We start from the raw sequence: 17,303 nt of genomic DNA on the forward strand, positions 1-17,303 counted from the left end.
TGTAAATACAAAACTCATATACAGTAGTACTATTACTCTTGTGATTGATGGTCCACAAATGGACGGACTCATTATATTAATGAAGCAGCCCAAGGGTTCAAAACATATAATGCCCCAGCCTCCTCCCTTTATTTCTACACGTATGGTAAAAAGTTTGTTTTGACCATGGTTATCTTCTTGAGATGATTTCGGGGCTTTAGTGTCCCCGCGGCCCGGTCCTCGACCAGGCCTCCACCCCCAGGAAGCAGCCCGTGACAGCTGACTCCCAGGTACCTATTTACTGCTAGGTAACAGGGGCATTCAGGGTGAAAGAAACTTTGCCTATTTGTTTCTGCCTCATGCGGGAATCGAACCCGCGCCACAGAATTACGAGTCCTGCGCGCTATCCACCAGGCTACGAGGCCCCTATGTCGTGGAGTAGTGGTGTAGGGCGCTAGCTTGGGAGTACAGTACCTAGTGAATGGGTTCACATCCTCCTCAAAGCTCCTACCAATCTTTTCATTGATACAACACGTTAATGTGACTTCCTTGTGTCCTCCCCCTCTTTGCTTCACAGGCCTCCCAGCCTATTGATTGGAAGCTGAAGTGACCAAGTACCAAAAATTGTGATTCATCTTTATCTGCTCTTTCTATAATGTCCCCCATGATCATTATGAGGCCCTCTCACTTGTCATCCAGCTATCTGCTCTTTCTATAATGTCCCCCATGATCATTATGAGGCCCTCTCACTTGTCATCCAGCTATCTGCTCTTTCTATAATGTCCCCCATGATCATTATGAGGCCCTCTCACTTGTCATCCAGCTATCTGCTCTTTCTATAATGTCCCCCATGATCATTATGAGGCCCTCTCACTTGTCATCCAGCTATCTGCTCTTTCTATAATGTCCCCCATGATCATTATGAGGCCCTCTCACTTGTCATCCAGCTATCTGCTCTTTCTATAATGTCCCCATGATCATTATGAGGCCCTCTCACTTGTCATCCAGCTATCTGCTCTTTCTATAATGTCCCCCATGATCATTATGAGGCCCTCTCACTTGTCATCCAGCTATCTGCTCTTTCTATAATGTCCCCCATGATCATTATGAGGCCCTCTCACTTGTCATCCAGCTATCTGCTCATTCTATAATGTCCCCCATGATCATTATGAGGCCCTCTCACTTGTCATCCAGCTCCTTTCTCCATGTGTTGCTTCCCCGTGTACTGCAGCCATTTATGATTCTCAGTTTATCGTTTGATTCCAAATCCCCAGTGCCATTATGTCACCGTCTCTTGGATTGTCAACTACTAAATTACTGTATATTATTTTCAGGTGTTCTTTCACCAGCAAAGACACTCCTCCACTTTTTCAAATTTTTCTGTCCCATCTCCAAATTAAGCAGCCCCCTCATTCAAAATATTATCTTCAACATTCGTCTGTTAGTGTGAAAAACTCTGACAACTTATGCTGTATTAGATCATTTAGCACCAGAATTTTTAATCTCCCACTATCTATAATAGTATACTGTATCTGTATATGATTTTCATTAACTTGTTCCCACTCCATTTTACCTCTACTACCCTTCCAAGTAATGATTTTGTTTGTAAGTTTTTATTGTACTATTTCACAGGCTTCCAGGTTCTTATAACCTTGTAAACAAGATATTTCTTCCTCATTCCTACCCTAATTTAGACATTTTGCTTCAGCAAGGTTTTAGTCGAGCTTCTTTTGCCTTCATTTGAAATGTCATGTCTAGGGCAGTGGGGGCTGGTGGGTGCTGTATGACTGGGCAGTGTGGGCTGGTGGGTGCTGTATGACTGGGCAGTGTGGGCTGGTGGGTGCTGTATGACTGGGCAGTGTGGGCTGGTGGATGCTGTATGACTGGGCAGTGTGGGCTGGTGGATGCTGTATGACTGGGCAGTGTGGGCTAGTGGGTGCTGTATGACTGGGCAGTGTGGGCTGGTGGGTGCTGTATGACTGGGCAGTGTGGGCTGGTGGGTGCTGTATGACTGGGCAGTATGGGCTGGTGGGTGCTGTATGACTGGGCAGTGTGGGCTGGTGGGTGCTGTATGACTGGGCAGTGTGGGCTGGTGGGTGCTGTATGACTGGGCAGTGTGGGCTGGTGGGTGCTGTATGACTGGGCAGTGTGGGCTGGTGGGTGCTGTATGACTGGGCAGTGTGGGCTGGTGGGTGCTGTATGACTGGGCAGTGTGGGCTGGTGGGTGCTGTATGACTGGGCAGTGTGGGCTAGTGGGTGCTGTATGACTGGGCAGAGTGGGATAGTGGGTGCTGTATGACTGGGCAGTGTGGGCTGGTGGGTGCTGTATGACTGGGCAGTGTGGGCTAGTGGGTGCTGTATGACTGGGCAGAGTGGGATAGTGGGTGCTGTATGACTCGACCACACCCAAGGCGAACCCACTCCAAGACGACCTGACAGAGCGCAGGGGAAGAGGTCTTCTCCGCCAGCCCCGAACCCCCAGAAGGTGGGGGGGGGGAGCCACTCAACGCCACCGGAGGGCGTTCAAAACGTCCCGAAACGCCCACGAATCGTGGGACCAGGCATGAGTGAACAGTGCAAGCATTCCCCCCATGTCCCTGTGAATGGGGCGAACTGCAAAAGGGCCGGCACCCCTTACGAGATCCAGAATCTCGCACAGAGCAAACATCGCACCGACCAGGTGAAGGCAGGCCCGTAGGAGGAGCCGAACCCGAACCCGACACCAGTGGCCTACCACGATGAGAGGAACCCCGAGCCTTGGCACAACCCTTCAGGGAAGGCCCACCACGGGATCCCCTGAGAACCAGTAAGTCCGACACAGGACAGCAAGAAGTTGAAGCAGCCAGAATATACTACGCAATGGCGGAAGCCTCAAACAGGAGAGGACAAAAGGGTGAAGACATACTAAGAGCCAAGGCCCAAGCAGATTCCACAGAGGCGGCAAGCACCGCCTGCCAACACGCGAGCTGGGAAGCATAAAACAGCGCAACCGCATCCCGCAAGATCGGCGTGAAAAGCTTCATCAAGGCAGCCGACGAGTGAGCGGCCAAGGCGACAGAACCAGGAACAGCCCCAAGCACCCCCACATCCTCCCTGAGCCAGTCCGAAGACAGCTCGAGGAGGGAAAAGAAATGCAAGGCCGAAGCCAAAAGGCCCCGGGCGTGCAAGTCCTCCACCACCTGCGCCGCGGAAAGGGAGGGAACCTGCACATGGAGCTGAACGACACCAATATCCCGGGGAAGGGCAGGAGCGAACAAGCACTCATTGAGGTGCTCTAAGTCGCCCCCCCAGGAAAACCTGCAGCACCGTCGAAGCCTCCTGCCACTCAAGCATGCGGGAACGGCAGGAGTGCCAGGCCCCCAAGGTAAAGACAGGACATTCCGCCAGCCAGGACGACTCCGGAACCTCGTAACGGAGCCAGAAAGGGAAAGAAGTCCCAAACCTGAAAGCCGAGGGATTCATTGCTGAGGCATAATCTGGGTCATGCAGGAAGTTTGCCCCAAGGGCCACCCGCACCGCAACAGGTTGGATGCGATAAGTCGAAAACCTCCGGAAAGACGGAACCAAAGCCTCCCGGGGGAACACTGAACCGAACCAGGGGAGGGGCAGACACAAAGTCCAACTAGTACGCAGAAAGGGAGAAGAAAATCCTACCCCTTGTAACAGTAAGCCCCGCTCAGAGGGCAGTAAAACCCAGGCGGAATCCAGCATGGCCCAAAGCCCCCAAGTCAGCCCCCCTCCCCAGCCCCAAGGTCCTCCTCCACAGGACCCGGGGCCTGTGGAGGTGTTACTAAAAAAGTTTGCCAAAGACATTCCTGGCATACAAAGACCCATTCAGAGCCCAGTACAGGTATTGCACCATGCTGCTACACCCAGGCTCACTTACACAAAGGCCTTTCAAGTGTACAGACTAAAATATTTGCCACCATCTGGAAAGCATGCAATAGCCCAGGGTGAGTGCATGGTTTGTAAAACCACATAAACAAGACCACAAAAATGTAAACTAGTATAAACATGGTGTGAAGTGTGTTCCGTCCCTTTGTGTCACGTCAATTGCTTCAACGACTACTACTGTCTCCAGGACTTGTAAATGCTCAATAACGGTGCAAAAACCTGTACATATTGAGTAGTGTGTGTATATATTGATGAAAAATCTGAAAACATATTACAGTAAACAAAAACAATTGTGTGCACATCATTGTGACACTAGCGAGTGTGTATATAATGTATGCAACTTGTATTATAATACAACATCAAGTGACACATCAAGTGACATACAGTATATTAATTAAAACAATTTGAGTGAAAAAAAATTGTAGTAAAATATGCCTAGACACGAAATAATGCCCCAAAAATAAATTCATGACAACTCTGGCTGCTTAAAGGCGGCCCGCGACACCTCCGGGAAACACTAGTCAAAATATTAGAAAAAATAATTAAAACTAAATGGGTAGAACACCTAGAGAAAAACAATATACAGTAATATCAGACAGTGAGTTTGGTTTTCGATCTGGAAGATCCTGTGTAACTATTTACTCACTTTCTATAATTTTCTCACTTTCCACACAGATTTTACAGGAAAGAGATGGTTGGGGTTGACTGTCACACTTAAGCAAGTCGTAAGTACTTTCGTAACTGCTTCGTGAGTCTGGCCCCAGGTGTACTTGTATGGAGTGATGATAAAGATTTTGTTCCACAAATCCCTGCATTTGACAATACAGATATTTGGGTTATAGACCTTTTCCCATTTACTGGTGAGGACATGAGCGAAATGAACTATTTTACTGCATATTTTGCTGAGCTGCTCATGAAACATGTTGTTCAAGAAACTAAAAATATGTGGCTGAACTCATTGAAAATGAGGAAATATTACAATTTTCACACTTACAGCAATGGAAAGATACTACTGTAGGTGAAAATTATGTTTCTTTCAACATGTATGATGATGAAACATTGTAAAACACATCACAGATTATTGGAGCAAAGACTTTTGTGTTCCAATACCAATTTTTGGGAAATACAGTGAAACCTCGGTTCTCGTATGCCCCTGTTCTCGTATTTTTCGGTATTCGTACTCAATTTCTTGGAAAAATTTGATTCTGTACTCGTTGTTTGCCTTGGTGCTCAGAATTCGTTTAACCCTTAAACCGCTAAGGGCTCTTTTTGGCCTGCAACACCGCCAGGCACAACAAAAAATTGCAAAAAATTATTTCGTCTTATATGTGTTCCCTGATAACAGGAAAAAGAATAAAAAAATCATAGGCGACATATTTTGGCTGCAATAGGGCGGGGAAGTCTGGCAAAAAAGAGGCGTTGACACAGTAAGTGTCGGAGGTGGTCTGCTTCACCGGAGCTGTCAGGTGGGAGTTTCCACAAAGATATTATTACCTAATTATTTCAATGTGATTTATTTTTTCTTAGTTTTTTGCAGTAATAATATTCAGTGGTATGTAGTGTGATATATTTATATAATAAAATGTGTGAACCATCGCTATCCTGAAAATTATGGTGTGCATATTAGTGATTCTATTATTATGTTATAAAACAAACAAATAGTTTTGCTATTATTACACTATATACACAGGTTATATATAAGTATCTGCATGTTTTGGTAACCATAACGAACCACTAAGTTGGTATGGTGAGTCAAAAGGCAACAAGGAGTGGCCACCACACCTGCCAGCCAGCCACTGGCTGCCACTCCCATCCTCACCTCACTCGCCAACAATCTCCACCCACCACTGTTTTTGCTTTTATTCAATATATACAGATGTTATACTGTACATAAGTATCTACATGTTTTGTTCACCATAACTGTTCATCTAAGCTGGTATGGTGAGTTCAGGCAATAACAGAAGTCACCACACACAGTCAGGTAACATCATGGGCATCATGGTGAAAGAAACATTTTGCCCATTTGTCTCCGCCTCCACCGGGGATCAAACCCGGAACCTCAGGACTACAAATCCGAAGCACTGTCCACTCCGCTGTCAGGTGCCCATAGGATGACCATAGAACAAAAACAAGAGATCATTCATAAATATGAAAATGATATGCGGCCTGTTGAACTTGCTAGATTGTATGGCAAAAGTATGTCAACGATATGCTCTGCAATTGCTAAGAAAATGGAAATTATGAGTGATAAAGTGGCAAAAGGTGTAACAATAATCACAAAGAACACAAACACTTAAGGAGGTTGAAAAGCTCCGCACTGCGTCACGCAGTCATTGACCGAAGACAAAATTACCAATGAATTGTTCAAAGACATTGACGAAACTGATATTGACGACTCAGATATAGATGAGGACTATACACAGCCTGAGGATATAAAAACACCGGGTGGTGAGAGTGAACATGGTGGTGCCACGAGGGTGAGGATACCACGAGTCACCCGCTACTACTCAACACCACTTCGCGCTCAAGCACATAGTTCATGTGTTCCATTACCAGATTATGATGATATGATCGACGAGTCTGAAGCAGGTGAATCATTCTCTGGTTTTAGTGATGTAGAATCGGAGAATAGTTTTGCTACACCTGCTAGTGCCAGTAAAAGTTTCGTCGCATCTGCACGGATTCCTCGCCGTGGTGCAGCTAATGGCAATCGGAAGACAGCAAGTTTGTTTGTGTGGAGTGATGGGGAAGATTTTGTTCCACAAATTCCCGACTTTGAAAATAGAGATGTGGGAATTACAGATCTTTTCCCTGATACTGGTGACGAAATGAGTGAAATGGAATTCTTCACTGCATATTTCGATGAGCTGCTCATGGAACATATTGTTCATAAAACGAACAGACTTGCGGCTGATTTCATTGAAGGTGAGGATGGATCAGAATTTCCACGATTACAGCGTTGGAAAGATACGAGACTGTAGGTGAACTATATGTGTTTTTCGCCATTTGTATGTTGATAAAACATTGTGTGAAACACGTAATATCCCATTATTGGAGCAAAGACAACACTGTTCCAACACCAACAACAAGGAAGTGAATGAGATGTATGTCAGGTTTTGTGAAATATATGATAAAGGCACAAAAAAATTTATACCAAAACAGAGAAGCAGAACTAGGAAACAGGATTGGTTCAACAGAAAGTGCGAGAGGGCCAGAGACCAAAAGACACAAAAATGGAATCAATACAGGAAGAGGCCGAACCCCCAAACATACCAGCGATACAAAGATGCGAGAAACAACTACACGGCAGTGAGGAGAGAGGCAGAAAGAAATTTTGAAAAAGGGATTGCAGACAAATGTAAAACAGAACCAGGTCTATTCTATAAATTCATAAACAACAAATTGCAGGTAAAGGATAATATTCAGAGGTTGAAACTGGGAAATAGATTCACGGAAAATGAAAAGGAAATGTGTGAAACATTAAACGAAAAGTTCCAAAGTGTGTTTGTACAAAATGAAATCTTCAGGGAACCAGATACAATAAGGATTCCAGAGAACAACATAGAGCACATGGAGGTGTCTAGAGACGAAGTGGAAAAAATGCTCAAGGAGCTAAATAAGAACAAAGCAGTTGGTCCAGATGGAGTTTCACCATGGGTTCTGAGAGAATGTGCACCTGAGCTCAGCATTCCTCTTCAACTGATTTTTCAGGCATCCCTGTATACAGGAGTTGTAGCTGATGTGTGGAAAAAGGCTAACATAGTTCCAATCTACAAAAGTGGAAGCAGGGAAGACCCCCTTAATTATAGACCGGTATCATTGACAAGTGTAATAGTCAAAATATTGGAAAAAATAATTAAAACTAAATGGGTAGAACACCTGGAGAGAAATGATATAATATCAGACAGACAGTATGGTTTTCGATCTGGAAGATCCTGTGTATCGAATTTACTCAGTTTCTATGATCGAGCAACAGAGATATTACAGGAAAGAGATGGTTGGGTTGACTGCATCTATCTGGACCTAAAAAAGGCTTTTGACAGAGTTCCACATAAGAGGTTGTTTTGGAAACTGGAAAATATTGGAGGAGTGACAGGTCCGCTTCTAACATGGATGAAAAATTTTCTGACTGATAGAAAAATGAGGGCTGTGATCAGAGGCAATGTATCGGACTGGAGAAATGTCACAAGTGGAGTACCACAGGGTTCAGTTCTTGCACCAGTGAAGTTTATTTTCTACATAAATGATCTACCAGTTGGTATACAGAATTATATGAACATGTTTGCTGATGATGCTAAGATAATAGGAAGGATAAGAAACTTAGATGATTGTCATGCCCTTCAAGAAGACCTGGACAAAATAAGTACATGGAGCGCCACTTGGCAAATGGAATTTAATGTTAATAAATGCCATGTTATGGAATATGGAATAGAACATAGACCCCACACAACCTATATATTATGTGAGAAATCTTTAAAGAAGTCTGATAAAGAAAGAGATCTAGGGGTGGTTCTAGAGAGAGAACTATCACCTGAGGACCACATAAAGAATATTGTGCGAGGAGCCTATGCCACGCTTTCTAACTTCAGAATGGCTTTTAAATACATGGATGGCGATATACTAAAGAAATTGTTCACGACTTTTGTTAGGCCAAAGCTAGAATATGCAGCAGTTGTGTGGTGCCCATATCTTAAGAAGCACATCAACAAACTGGAAAAGGTGCAAAGACATGCTACTAAGTGGCTCCCAGAACTGAAGGGCAAGAGCTACGAGGAGAGGTTAGAGGCATTAAATATGCCAAAACTAGAAGACAGAAGAAAAAGAGGTGATATGATCACTACATACAAAATAGTAACAGGAATTGATAAAATCGATAGGGAAGATTTCTTGAGACCTGGAACGTTAAGAACAAGAGGTCATAGATATAAACTAGCTAAACACAGATGCCAAAGAAATATAAGAAAATTCACTTTCGCAAACAGAGTGGTAGACGGTTGGAACAAGTTAGGGGAGAAGGTGGTGGAGGCCAAGACCGTCAGTAGTTTCAAAGCGTTATATGACAAAGAGTGCTGGGAAGACGGGACACCACGAGCGTAGCTCTCATCCTGTAACTACACTTAGGTAATTACACTTAGGTAATTACCATTGTTTGGGAAATATATGCCCCGAGATCAATTTCTGTTACTCCTACGGTGTCTTCATTTTGCAAATAATGCAGACGAGAGACAGGATGATAGGCTTTGGAGGGGTGAGGCACGTGCTAAATGACATGATTGGAAAGTTCCAAGATTACTACGTACCAGCTCAGAAGCTGCTTATTGATGAACCCCTGGTGCTTTCCAAAGAAGAATATACTGCTGCCTTCAAGCGGTATATTCCCTCAAAACTTCACCGATTTGGATTGAAATTCTTTGTGCTCTGTGACTGTGAATCAGGAATTGGTGTTACAGATGATACTGTATTCGGCTACAAATGTAGACATTCCTGCTAATGACCAACATGGCTTCTCAGGTAGTGTGGTGAAGGCACTGCTTGCACCATATCTGAACAAGGGCCACATATTGAACACTGATAACTATTATACCAGTCCCTTACTAACCAGGTTCTTGCTTGATAATAAGACTGGAGTGTGTGGAACAGTAAAGCCAAAACGAAGGGAAATGCCTGTGTTTGACACTGCTATGCAAGTAGGTGATTGCAAGGTAAGAAAAAGTGGTGCAATGCTTTCAGTGCGGTGAAAAGACAGATGTGAAGTGAACATGTTGACCACCATTCACCCTGGTACAATGGTGGACAGTGGCAAGGTGAACAGAACAACAAAACAAATAATATATAAGCCAGATTGTGTGATGGACTACAACATCAACATGCGTTTGGTCGATAAATGTGACATGATGGTGGGTGCTGTAGTGTGTGTACGGAAAACAGTGAAGTGGACCAAGAAGATGATTTTCCACCTTATTGACGTAACAATGCTGAACAGTTACAACATGTATCTTGTGAAAACAGGTAGAAAACCATATTTCTGTTGATTTAGTTTTCAAGTTGTGAAACAATTACTAGATAAGTTTGACAAAATAACCCCTGGCATACAAAGACCCATTCGGGACCCAATATTGGACCATGCTCCTGCACCCAGGCTCGCTTACAGGGAGGCCTTTCTGGTACACCAAATCAAGAAATTACCACCAACTGGAGTGCGTGCAGCAGGCCAGCGTCGGTGCGTAGTTCTCCCCTTCCACTTTTTCCCCTTCCCCCCTTCCCCTTCCCTTCCCTCGTTCACCTTTCCCTCCCTTGTTTCCTTCCCCTCCCACTTCCCTTCCCTTCCCTCGTTTGCCTCTTCCTCCCTTGTTCATCCTTCCCATTTGTCACAGTCCACCCTCACTAGTCATAACCCTGAGTCAAGAGGTCCTCTCTTGGCCCTCTCTGTTTGCCACTCCATTTCCCACTCATTTTCCCCTCTCTACCCCCACTTCCCTGCCTTTTGCTATAACCAGTGACGAATTCGAGGAGCAGTCCACTCAGGGCCATAAAACCGTAGTCTCAATTTTCGTTGCGTGGTTGGTGTCTTACTCCCTGGGCCGGGATCCTGGATGTGAGCGTGGGAACGTCTGAGTTTCTGTCAAGAGCAATAGACCCTTATGGTCAAGCATGGATCTGATTAGTTGAAAACCAGGGAGGCCTAGGAGGCGGGGTTAAAATAATTAAATGAAAATGAAAATAAATCGAAATCTATGAAAATTCCTTTTATGTATGCAATCGTAAACATTGAAATGTAATTGTAACATATTTAGTATTGCATGTGTTGCTCTTACGTGCAACAGATTGCACTGTTTTTTAAAAAAACATGTTTTTACCTGTCACAGGTGTGGCATCTAAATAGTAGGAATATAAAAACATGCTTGTATTCAAATGGAACATTGTGTCAAAATTTCAAAGCAATCGGTGAAGAACTTTCGGAGATTACAGTGTGTGTTGCTCTGACATTCAACCGATGGTGCTGTTTAAAAAAAAAAACATGTTTTTTCCTGTCACATGTGAGGCATGTATATAGTAGGCATATAAAAACACGCACCTATTCAAATGCAACGTTTTGTCAAAATTTCAAAACAATCGGTAAAGAGGTTTCGAAGATTTCCTTCACATGAAAAACATATGAAAAACACAGTTTTACAAAAAAAAACAGTTTTTCCCATCACAGACGTGACATCTATATAGTATGTATATAAAAATCCGCTCGGATGCAAATGGAACATCGTGGCAAAATTTCAAAGCAATTGGTGAAGAACTTTAGAAGATTTAGCGATTTTGAACTAACGAACATATATCAAATTTTTATAACAATATATACAGAGGGTACCACCTCTGGTTAGTTTTAGGGATCCATAAGCCTCGAAGAAGACGATATGCAGCACCCGGGAGAGCCTTATAGATATATTAAATAATGTATGTAATAATAATAATAATAATAATAATAATAATATGTAATAATATATTATTCAGGAAAAGTACATACATAGATGCAGAGTTACGAACATACTGTTGGATTTATAGATAAAGCTAGTACATACAATACAAAATGCCACTAATACGCATAGCATTTCACACAAGGTGTAGGGGAAAAACACACTTACACTAAAACTTAATAGTAATTTGGAGTAAAGTATAAATTGTGTTGATAAAAAGAAATAAAAAAAATAAGGGGGATAACATGGCAAAAATCAGCAACTGTACAAGTTGGTCAACAAACAGCATTCTTTAAAATAGCAAGACATGGGTTGACATTTAGGGGGAAAGGTAGGTTACATGGAGTTAATTAGGTAGTTCTTAGTTGTACTCTTAAACTGGTTGAGAGAGGTACAGTCTTTGACATGATGGGGAAGGTCATTCCACATTCCAGGTCCCTTGAGATGTAGAGCATTTCTAGTTTGGTTAAGTCGCACTCTTGGAATATCAAATAGCTATTTGTTTCTGGTGTGGTGCTCATGGGTTCTGTTACAACCTTCTAGGAAACTTTTAAGGTCAGGATTGACATTGCAGTTTAGAGTTTTAAATACTGTATATAGAGTACACATGAGAGGATGTGCAGTGACTTGATATCTAACATATTAAAAAATGTAAGGGTACCGAGTGCTGTCTGGGGCCAGAGTTATATATTGTTTTAATAGCAGCTTTATGTTGAGTAATTAGAGGACGTAAATGATTTTGGGTAGTAGAACCCCAAGCACAAATACCATAGTTGAGATAAGGATAGATGAGAGAGTAATAGTGTGTCACCAGAGCTTAATTGATTTTCTAATTCTCCTGAAAGTTTGGCTGGAAATGGAAAAAAAAGAGCTGCTTTGAATAGGCCAATAGGCAGAATGATTAATTATGTTCCCTGTGGAAGTAATACGATCTTAAGAACATAAGAACAAAGGTAACTGCAGAAGGCCTATTGGCCCATACGAGGCAGCTCCTATCTATAACCACCCAATCCCACTCATATACTTGTCCAACCCGCGCTTGAAACAATCGAGGGACCCCACCTCCACCACGTTACGCGGTAATTGGTTCCACAAATCAACAACCCTGTTACCGAACCAGTATTTACCCAAGTCTTTCCTAAATCTAAACTTATTCAATTTATACCCATTGTTTCGTGTTCTGTCTTGTGTTGATACTTTTAATACCCTATAAATATTTCCTTTGTTATGTCCATTCATCCACTTGTAAACCTCTATCATGTCACCCCTAACTCTTCGCCTTTCCAGTGAATGCAACTTAAGCTTTGTTAATCTTTCTTCATATGAAAGATTTCTAATTTGGGGAATTAACTTAGTCATCCTACGTTGGACACGTTCAAGTGAATTTATATCCATTCTATAATACGGCGACCAAAACTGGACTGCATAATCTAAATGGGGCCTAACTAGAGCAAGATATAGCTTGAGAACCACACCAGGTGTCTTGTTACTAACGCTGCGATTAATAAATCCAAGTGTCCGATTTGCCTTATTACGAACATTTATGCATTGATCCTTTTGTTTTAAATTCTTACTAATCATAACTCCCAGATACCTTTCGCAATCCGACTTCGCAATTTCAACACCATCTAGCTCGTATCTTGTAACTCTATCATCATTACCTAACCTCAGAACTTTACATTTATCAGCATTAAACTGCATCTGCCAATCCTTTGACCATTTCAAAACCCTATCTAGATCAACTTGAAGTGATAGTGAGTCCTCCTCCGAATTAATTTCCCTACCAATTTTCGTATCATCGGCAAATTTGCAAATGTTGCTACTCAAACCTGAATCTAAATCATTTATATATATTATAAACAACAGAGGTCCCAGGACAGAACCTTGAGGCACTCCACTTACAACACTTTCCCACTCTGACTTAACCCCTTTTATACTAACTCTCTGTTTCCTTTAGTATAGCCATGCCCAAATCCAGCTTAATATAGCACCCCCAATACCATGAGCCTCTATCTTTTTAATCAGTCTTTCATGTGGCACTGTATCAAAAGCTTTGCTAAAGTCAAGGTACACAACATCACAATCCTTACCACTATCAACTGCCTCAACTATGCTGGAATAAAAAGATAACAAATTTGTTAACATGAACAGCCATTTATAAAACCATGTTGCGACTCAATTATTAATTTATGTTTTTCAAGATGAAGACGAATTTTATTTGCTATTATAGATTCGATCTTTAACTTTGTTCAGTAACACTTTGAACATTGCTATCCACACAGTACTTCAGTACTTATAGAGCTGCAACATACTTTTGATAAACAAACAATTAGTGTAACAAGTGTCAAGGAAGTGCCAGCATAGGCAACATAACGTCCAGTGCCACAACACTCGGGCCAACAGTGCCAACACAGTGGTTACGACTAGAGGAATATTGGGTGTGGGCGAGGCAGCAGGAGGCGGCGAGGGTGGCACCCTTGGCCTCCAGCATGAGGGGTAGTAGACCTTGCCTCCAGCATGGGGGGTAGTAGACCTAGGCCTCCAGCATGGGGGGTAGTAGACCCTGCCTCCAGCATGGGGGGTAGTAGACCTAGGCCTCCAGCATGAGGGGTAGTAGACCTTGCCTCCAGCATGGGGGGTAGTAGACCTAGGCCTCCAGCATGGGGGGGTAGTAGACCTTGCCTCCAGCATGGGGGGTAGTAGACCTAGGCCTCCAGCATGGGGGGGTAGTAGACCCTGCCTCCAGCATGGGGGGTAGTAGACCTAGGCCTCCAGCATGAGGGGTAGTAGACCTTGCCTCCAGCATGGGGGGTAGTAGACCTAGGCCTCCAGCATGGGGGGGTAGTAGACCTTGCCTCCAGCATGGGGGTAGTAGACCTAGGCCTCGAGCATGGGGGGTAGTAGACCTAGGCCTCGAGCATGGGGGGTAGTAGACCTAGGCCTCCAGCATGGGGGGTAGTAGACCCTGCCTCCAGCATGGGGGGTAGTAGACCCTGCCTCCAGCATGGGGGGGTAGTAGACCTAGGCCTCGAGCATGGGGGTAGTAGACCCTGCCTCCAGCATGGGGGGTAGTAGACCTTGCCTCCAGCATGGGGGGTAGTAGACCTAGGCCCCCAGCATGGGGGGTAGTAGACCCTGCCTCCAGCATGGGGGGGTAGTAGACCTAGGCCTCCAGCATGGGGGGTAGTAGACCTTGCCTCCAGCATGGGGGGTAGTAGACCTTGCCTCCAGCATGGGGGGTAGTAGACCCTGCCTCCAGCATGGGGGGTAGTAGACCTAGGCCTCGAGCATGGGGGGTAGTAGACCTTGCCTCATGTTGACCAACAACCACCCCCACTCGTCCTCACCAACCACAACCACCACCACTCGTCCTCACCAACCACAACCACCACCACTCGTCCTCACCAACCACAACCACCACCACTCGTCCTCACCAACCACAACCACCACCACTCGTCCTCACCAACCACAACCACCACCACTCGTCCTCACCAACCACAACCACCACCACCACTCGTGTTAACAACCAGAGGAGTATAATGACCCGAGGAGCGTGATATAAGATCATGAGGGGCGACGAGGCCCAGACCACAGCTGTATAATGACTATGTGAAGGTCGACCATAACGCAGCACTTGGCCAGGACCTTGCACGCACTCACACTCACGCACTCACACTCACACACTCACTCACGCACTCACCTTCATCAACACTTTCCTTATCTTCTTCTTATTCTTTGCCTTGTCGCCAACATCGGCCATAATACTCCTCACTAGGACATGGTTTCTCCTGCGCTGGGCCGAGGGCACTCACAACTCCGCAGCCATGTTGGATATTACTGCACGCTCACCAGGCCACCACGGGCCACTGTGGCCCCGCTCCCGGCCACCACGGGCCACTGTGGCCACGCTCGCGGCCACCAGGGTCCACTGTGGCCCCGCTCACGGCCACCACGGGCCACTGTGGCCCCGCTCACCAGGCCACCACGGGCCACTGTGGCCCCGCTCACGGCCACCAGGGGCCACTGTGGCCACGCTCACGGCCACCACGGGCCACTGTGGCCCCGCTCACCAGGCCACCACGGGCCACTGTGGCCCCGCTCACGGCCACCACGGGCCACTGTGGCCCCGCTCACCAGGCCACCAGGGGTCACTGTGGCCCCGCTCACCAGGCCACCACGGGTCACTGTGGCCCCGCTCACGGCCACCACGGGCCACTGTGGCCACGCTCACGGCCACCACGGGCCACTGTGGCCACGCTCACGGCCACTGTGGCCCCGCTCACCAGGCCACCACGGGCCACTGTGGCCACGCTCCCGGCCACCACGGGCCACTGTGGCCCCGCTCACCAGGCCACCACGGGCCACTGTGGCCCCGCTCCCGGCCACCACGGGCCACTGTGGCCCCGCTCACCAGGCCACCACGGGCCACTGTGGCCCCGCTCACGGCCACCACGGGCCACTGTGGCCCCGCTCACCAGGCCACCACGGGCCACTGTGGCCCCGCTCACGGCCACCAGGGGCCACTGTGGCCCCGCTCCCGGCCACCACGGGCCACTGTGGCCCCGCTCACGGCCACCACGGGCCACTGTGGCCCCGCTCACGGCCACCACGGGCCACTGTGGCCCCGCTCACGGCCACCACGGGCCACTGTGGCCCCGCTCACCAGGCCACCACGGGCCACTGTGGCCCCGCTCCCGGCCACCAGGGGTCACTGTGGCCCCGCTCACCAGGCCACCAGGGGTCACTGTGGCCCCGCTCACGGCCACCACGGGCCACTGTGGCCACGCTCACCAGGCCACCACGGGCCACTGTGGCCCCGCTCACCAGGCCACCACGGGCCACTGTGGCCCCGCTCACCAGGCCACCACGGGCCACTGTGGCCCCGCTCACGGCCACCAGGGTCCACTGTGGCCCCGCTCACCAGGCCACCACGGGCCACGCTCCCGGCCACCACGGGCCACTGTGGCCCCGCTAACGGCCACCAGGGGTCACTGTGGCCACGCTCACCAGGCCACCACGGGCCACTGTGGCCACGCTCCCGGCCACCACGGGCCACTGTGGCCCCGCTCACCAGGCCACCACGGGCCACTGTGGCCCCGCTCACCAGGCCACCACGGGCCACTGTGGCCCCGCTAACGGCCACCAGGGGTCACTGTGGCCACGCTCACCAGGCCACCACGGGCCACTGTGGCCACTCTCCCGGCCACCACGGGCCACTGTGGCCCCGCTAACGGCCACCAGGGGTCACTGTGGCCACGCTCACCAGGCCACCACGGGCCACTGTGGCCACGCTCCCGGCCACCACGGGCCACTGTGGCCCCGCTAACGGCCACCAGGGGTCACTGTGGCCACGCTCACCAGGCCACCACGGGCCACTGTGGCCACGCTCCCGGCCACCACGGGCCACTGTGGCCCCGCTCACGGCCACCACGGGCCACTGTGGCCACGCTCCCGGCCACCACGGGCCACTGTGGCCCCGCTCACGGCCACCACGGGCCACTGTGGCCACGCTCCCGGCCACCACGGGCCACTGTGGCCCCGCTCACCAGGCCACCACGGGCCACTGTGGCCACGCTCCCGGCCACCACGGGCCACTGTGGCCCCGCTCACCAGGCCACCACGGGTCACTGTGGCCTCGCTCACGGCCACCACGGGCCACTGTGGCCCCGCTCATGACCACCAGGGGTCACTGTGGCCCCGCTCACGGCCACCAGGGGCCACTGTGGCCACGCTCCCGGAGTGGGCCTCTGTGGCCACGCTCACCAGGCCACTGTGGCCACGCTGACCACCAGGGGCACTGTGGCCACGCTGACCACCAGGGGCACTGTGGCCACGCTGATCACCAGGGGGACTGTGGCCACGCTGACCACCAGGGCCACTGTGGCCACGCTGACCACCAGGGGCACTGTGGCCACGCTGACCACCAGGGCCACTGTGGCCACGCTGACCACCAGGGGCCACTGT

At 48.0% G+C, this 17,303-nt stretch overlaps 1 protein-coding gene across 2 annotated transcripts in view; it reads right to left on the reverse strand.

The window, feature by feature from the left end:
- The window catches only part of LOC123754118 (nonsense-mediated mRNA decay factor SMG9), a 117,839-nt gene extending 102,582 nt beyond the window's left edge, over positions 1-15,257 (reverse strand). The window contains exon 1 of one of the 2 annotated variants that reach the window (XM_045736314.2): positions 15,040-15,257. In XM_045736314.2, the coding sequence (XP_045592270.1) occupies positions 15,040-15,099 (60 nt within the window). In that variant the 5' untranslated portion in view covers positions 15,100-15,257. The remainder of the gene's footprint in view (positions 1-15,039) is intronic. The other variant, XM_045736315.2, reaches the window with a different exon arrangement.
- Positions 15,258-17,303: the final 2,046 nt, after the last annotated feature.

The sequence above is a fragment of the Procambarus clarkii genome, chromosome 6, assembly GCF_040958095.1.
Source record: "Procambarus clarkii isolate CNS0578487 chromosome 6, FALCON_Pclarkii_2.0, whole genome shotgun sequence".
Taxonomy (NCBI): domain Eukaryota; kingdom Metazoa; phylum Arthropoda; class Malacostraca; order Decapoda; family Cambaridae; genus Procambarus; species Procambarus clarkii.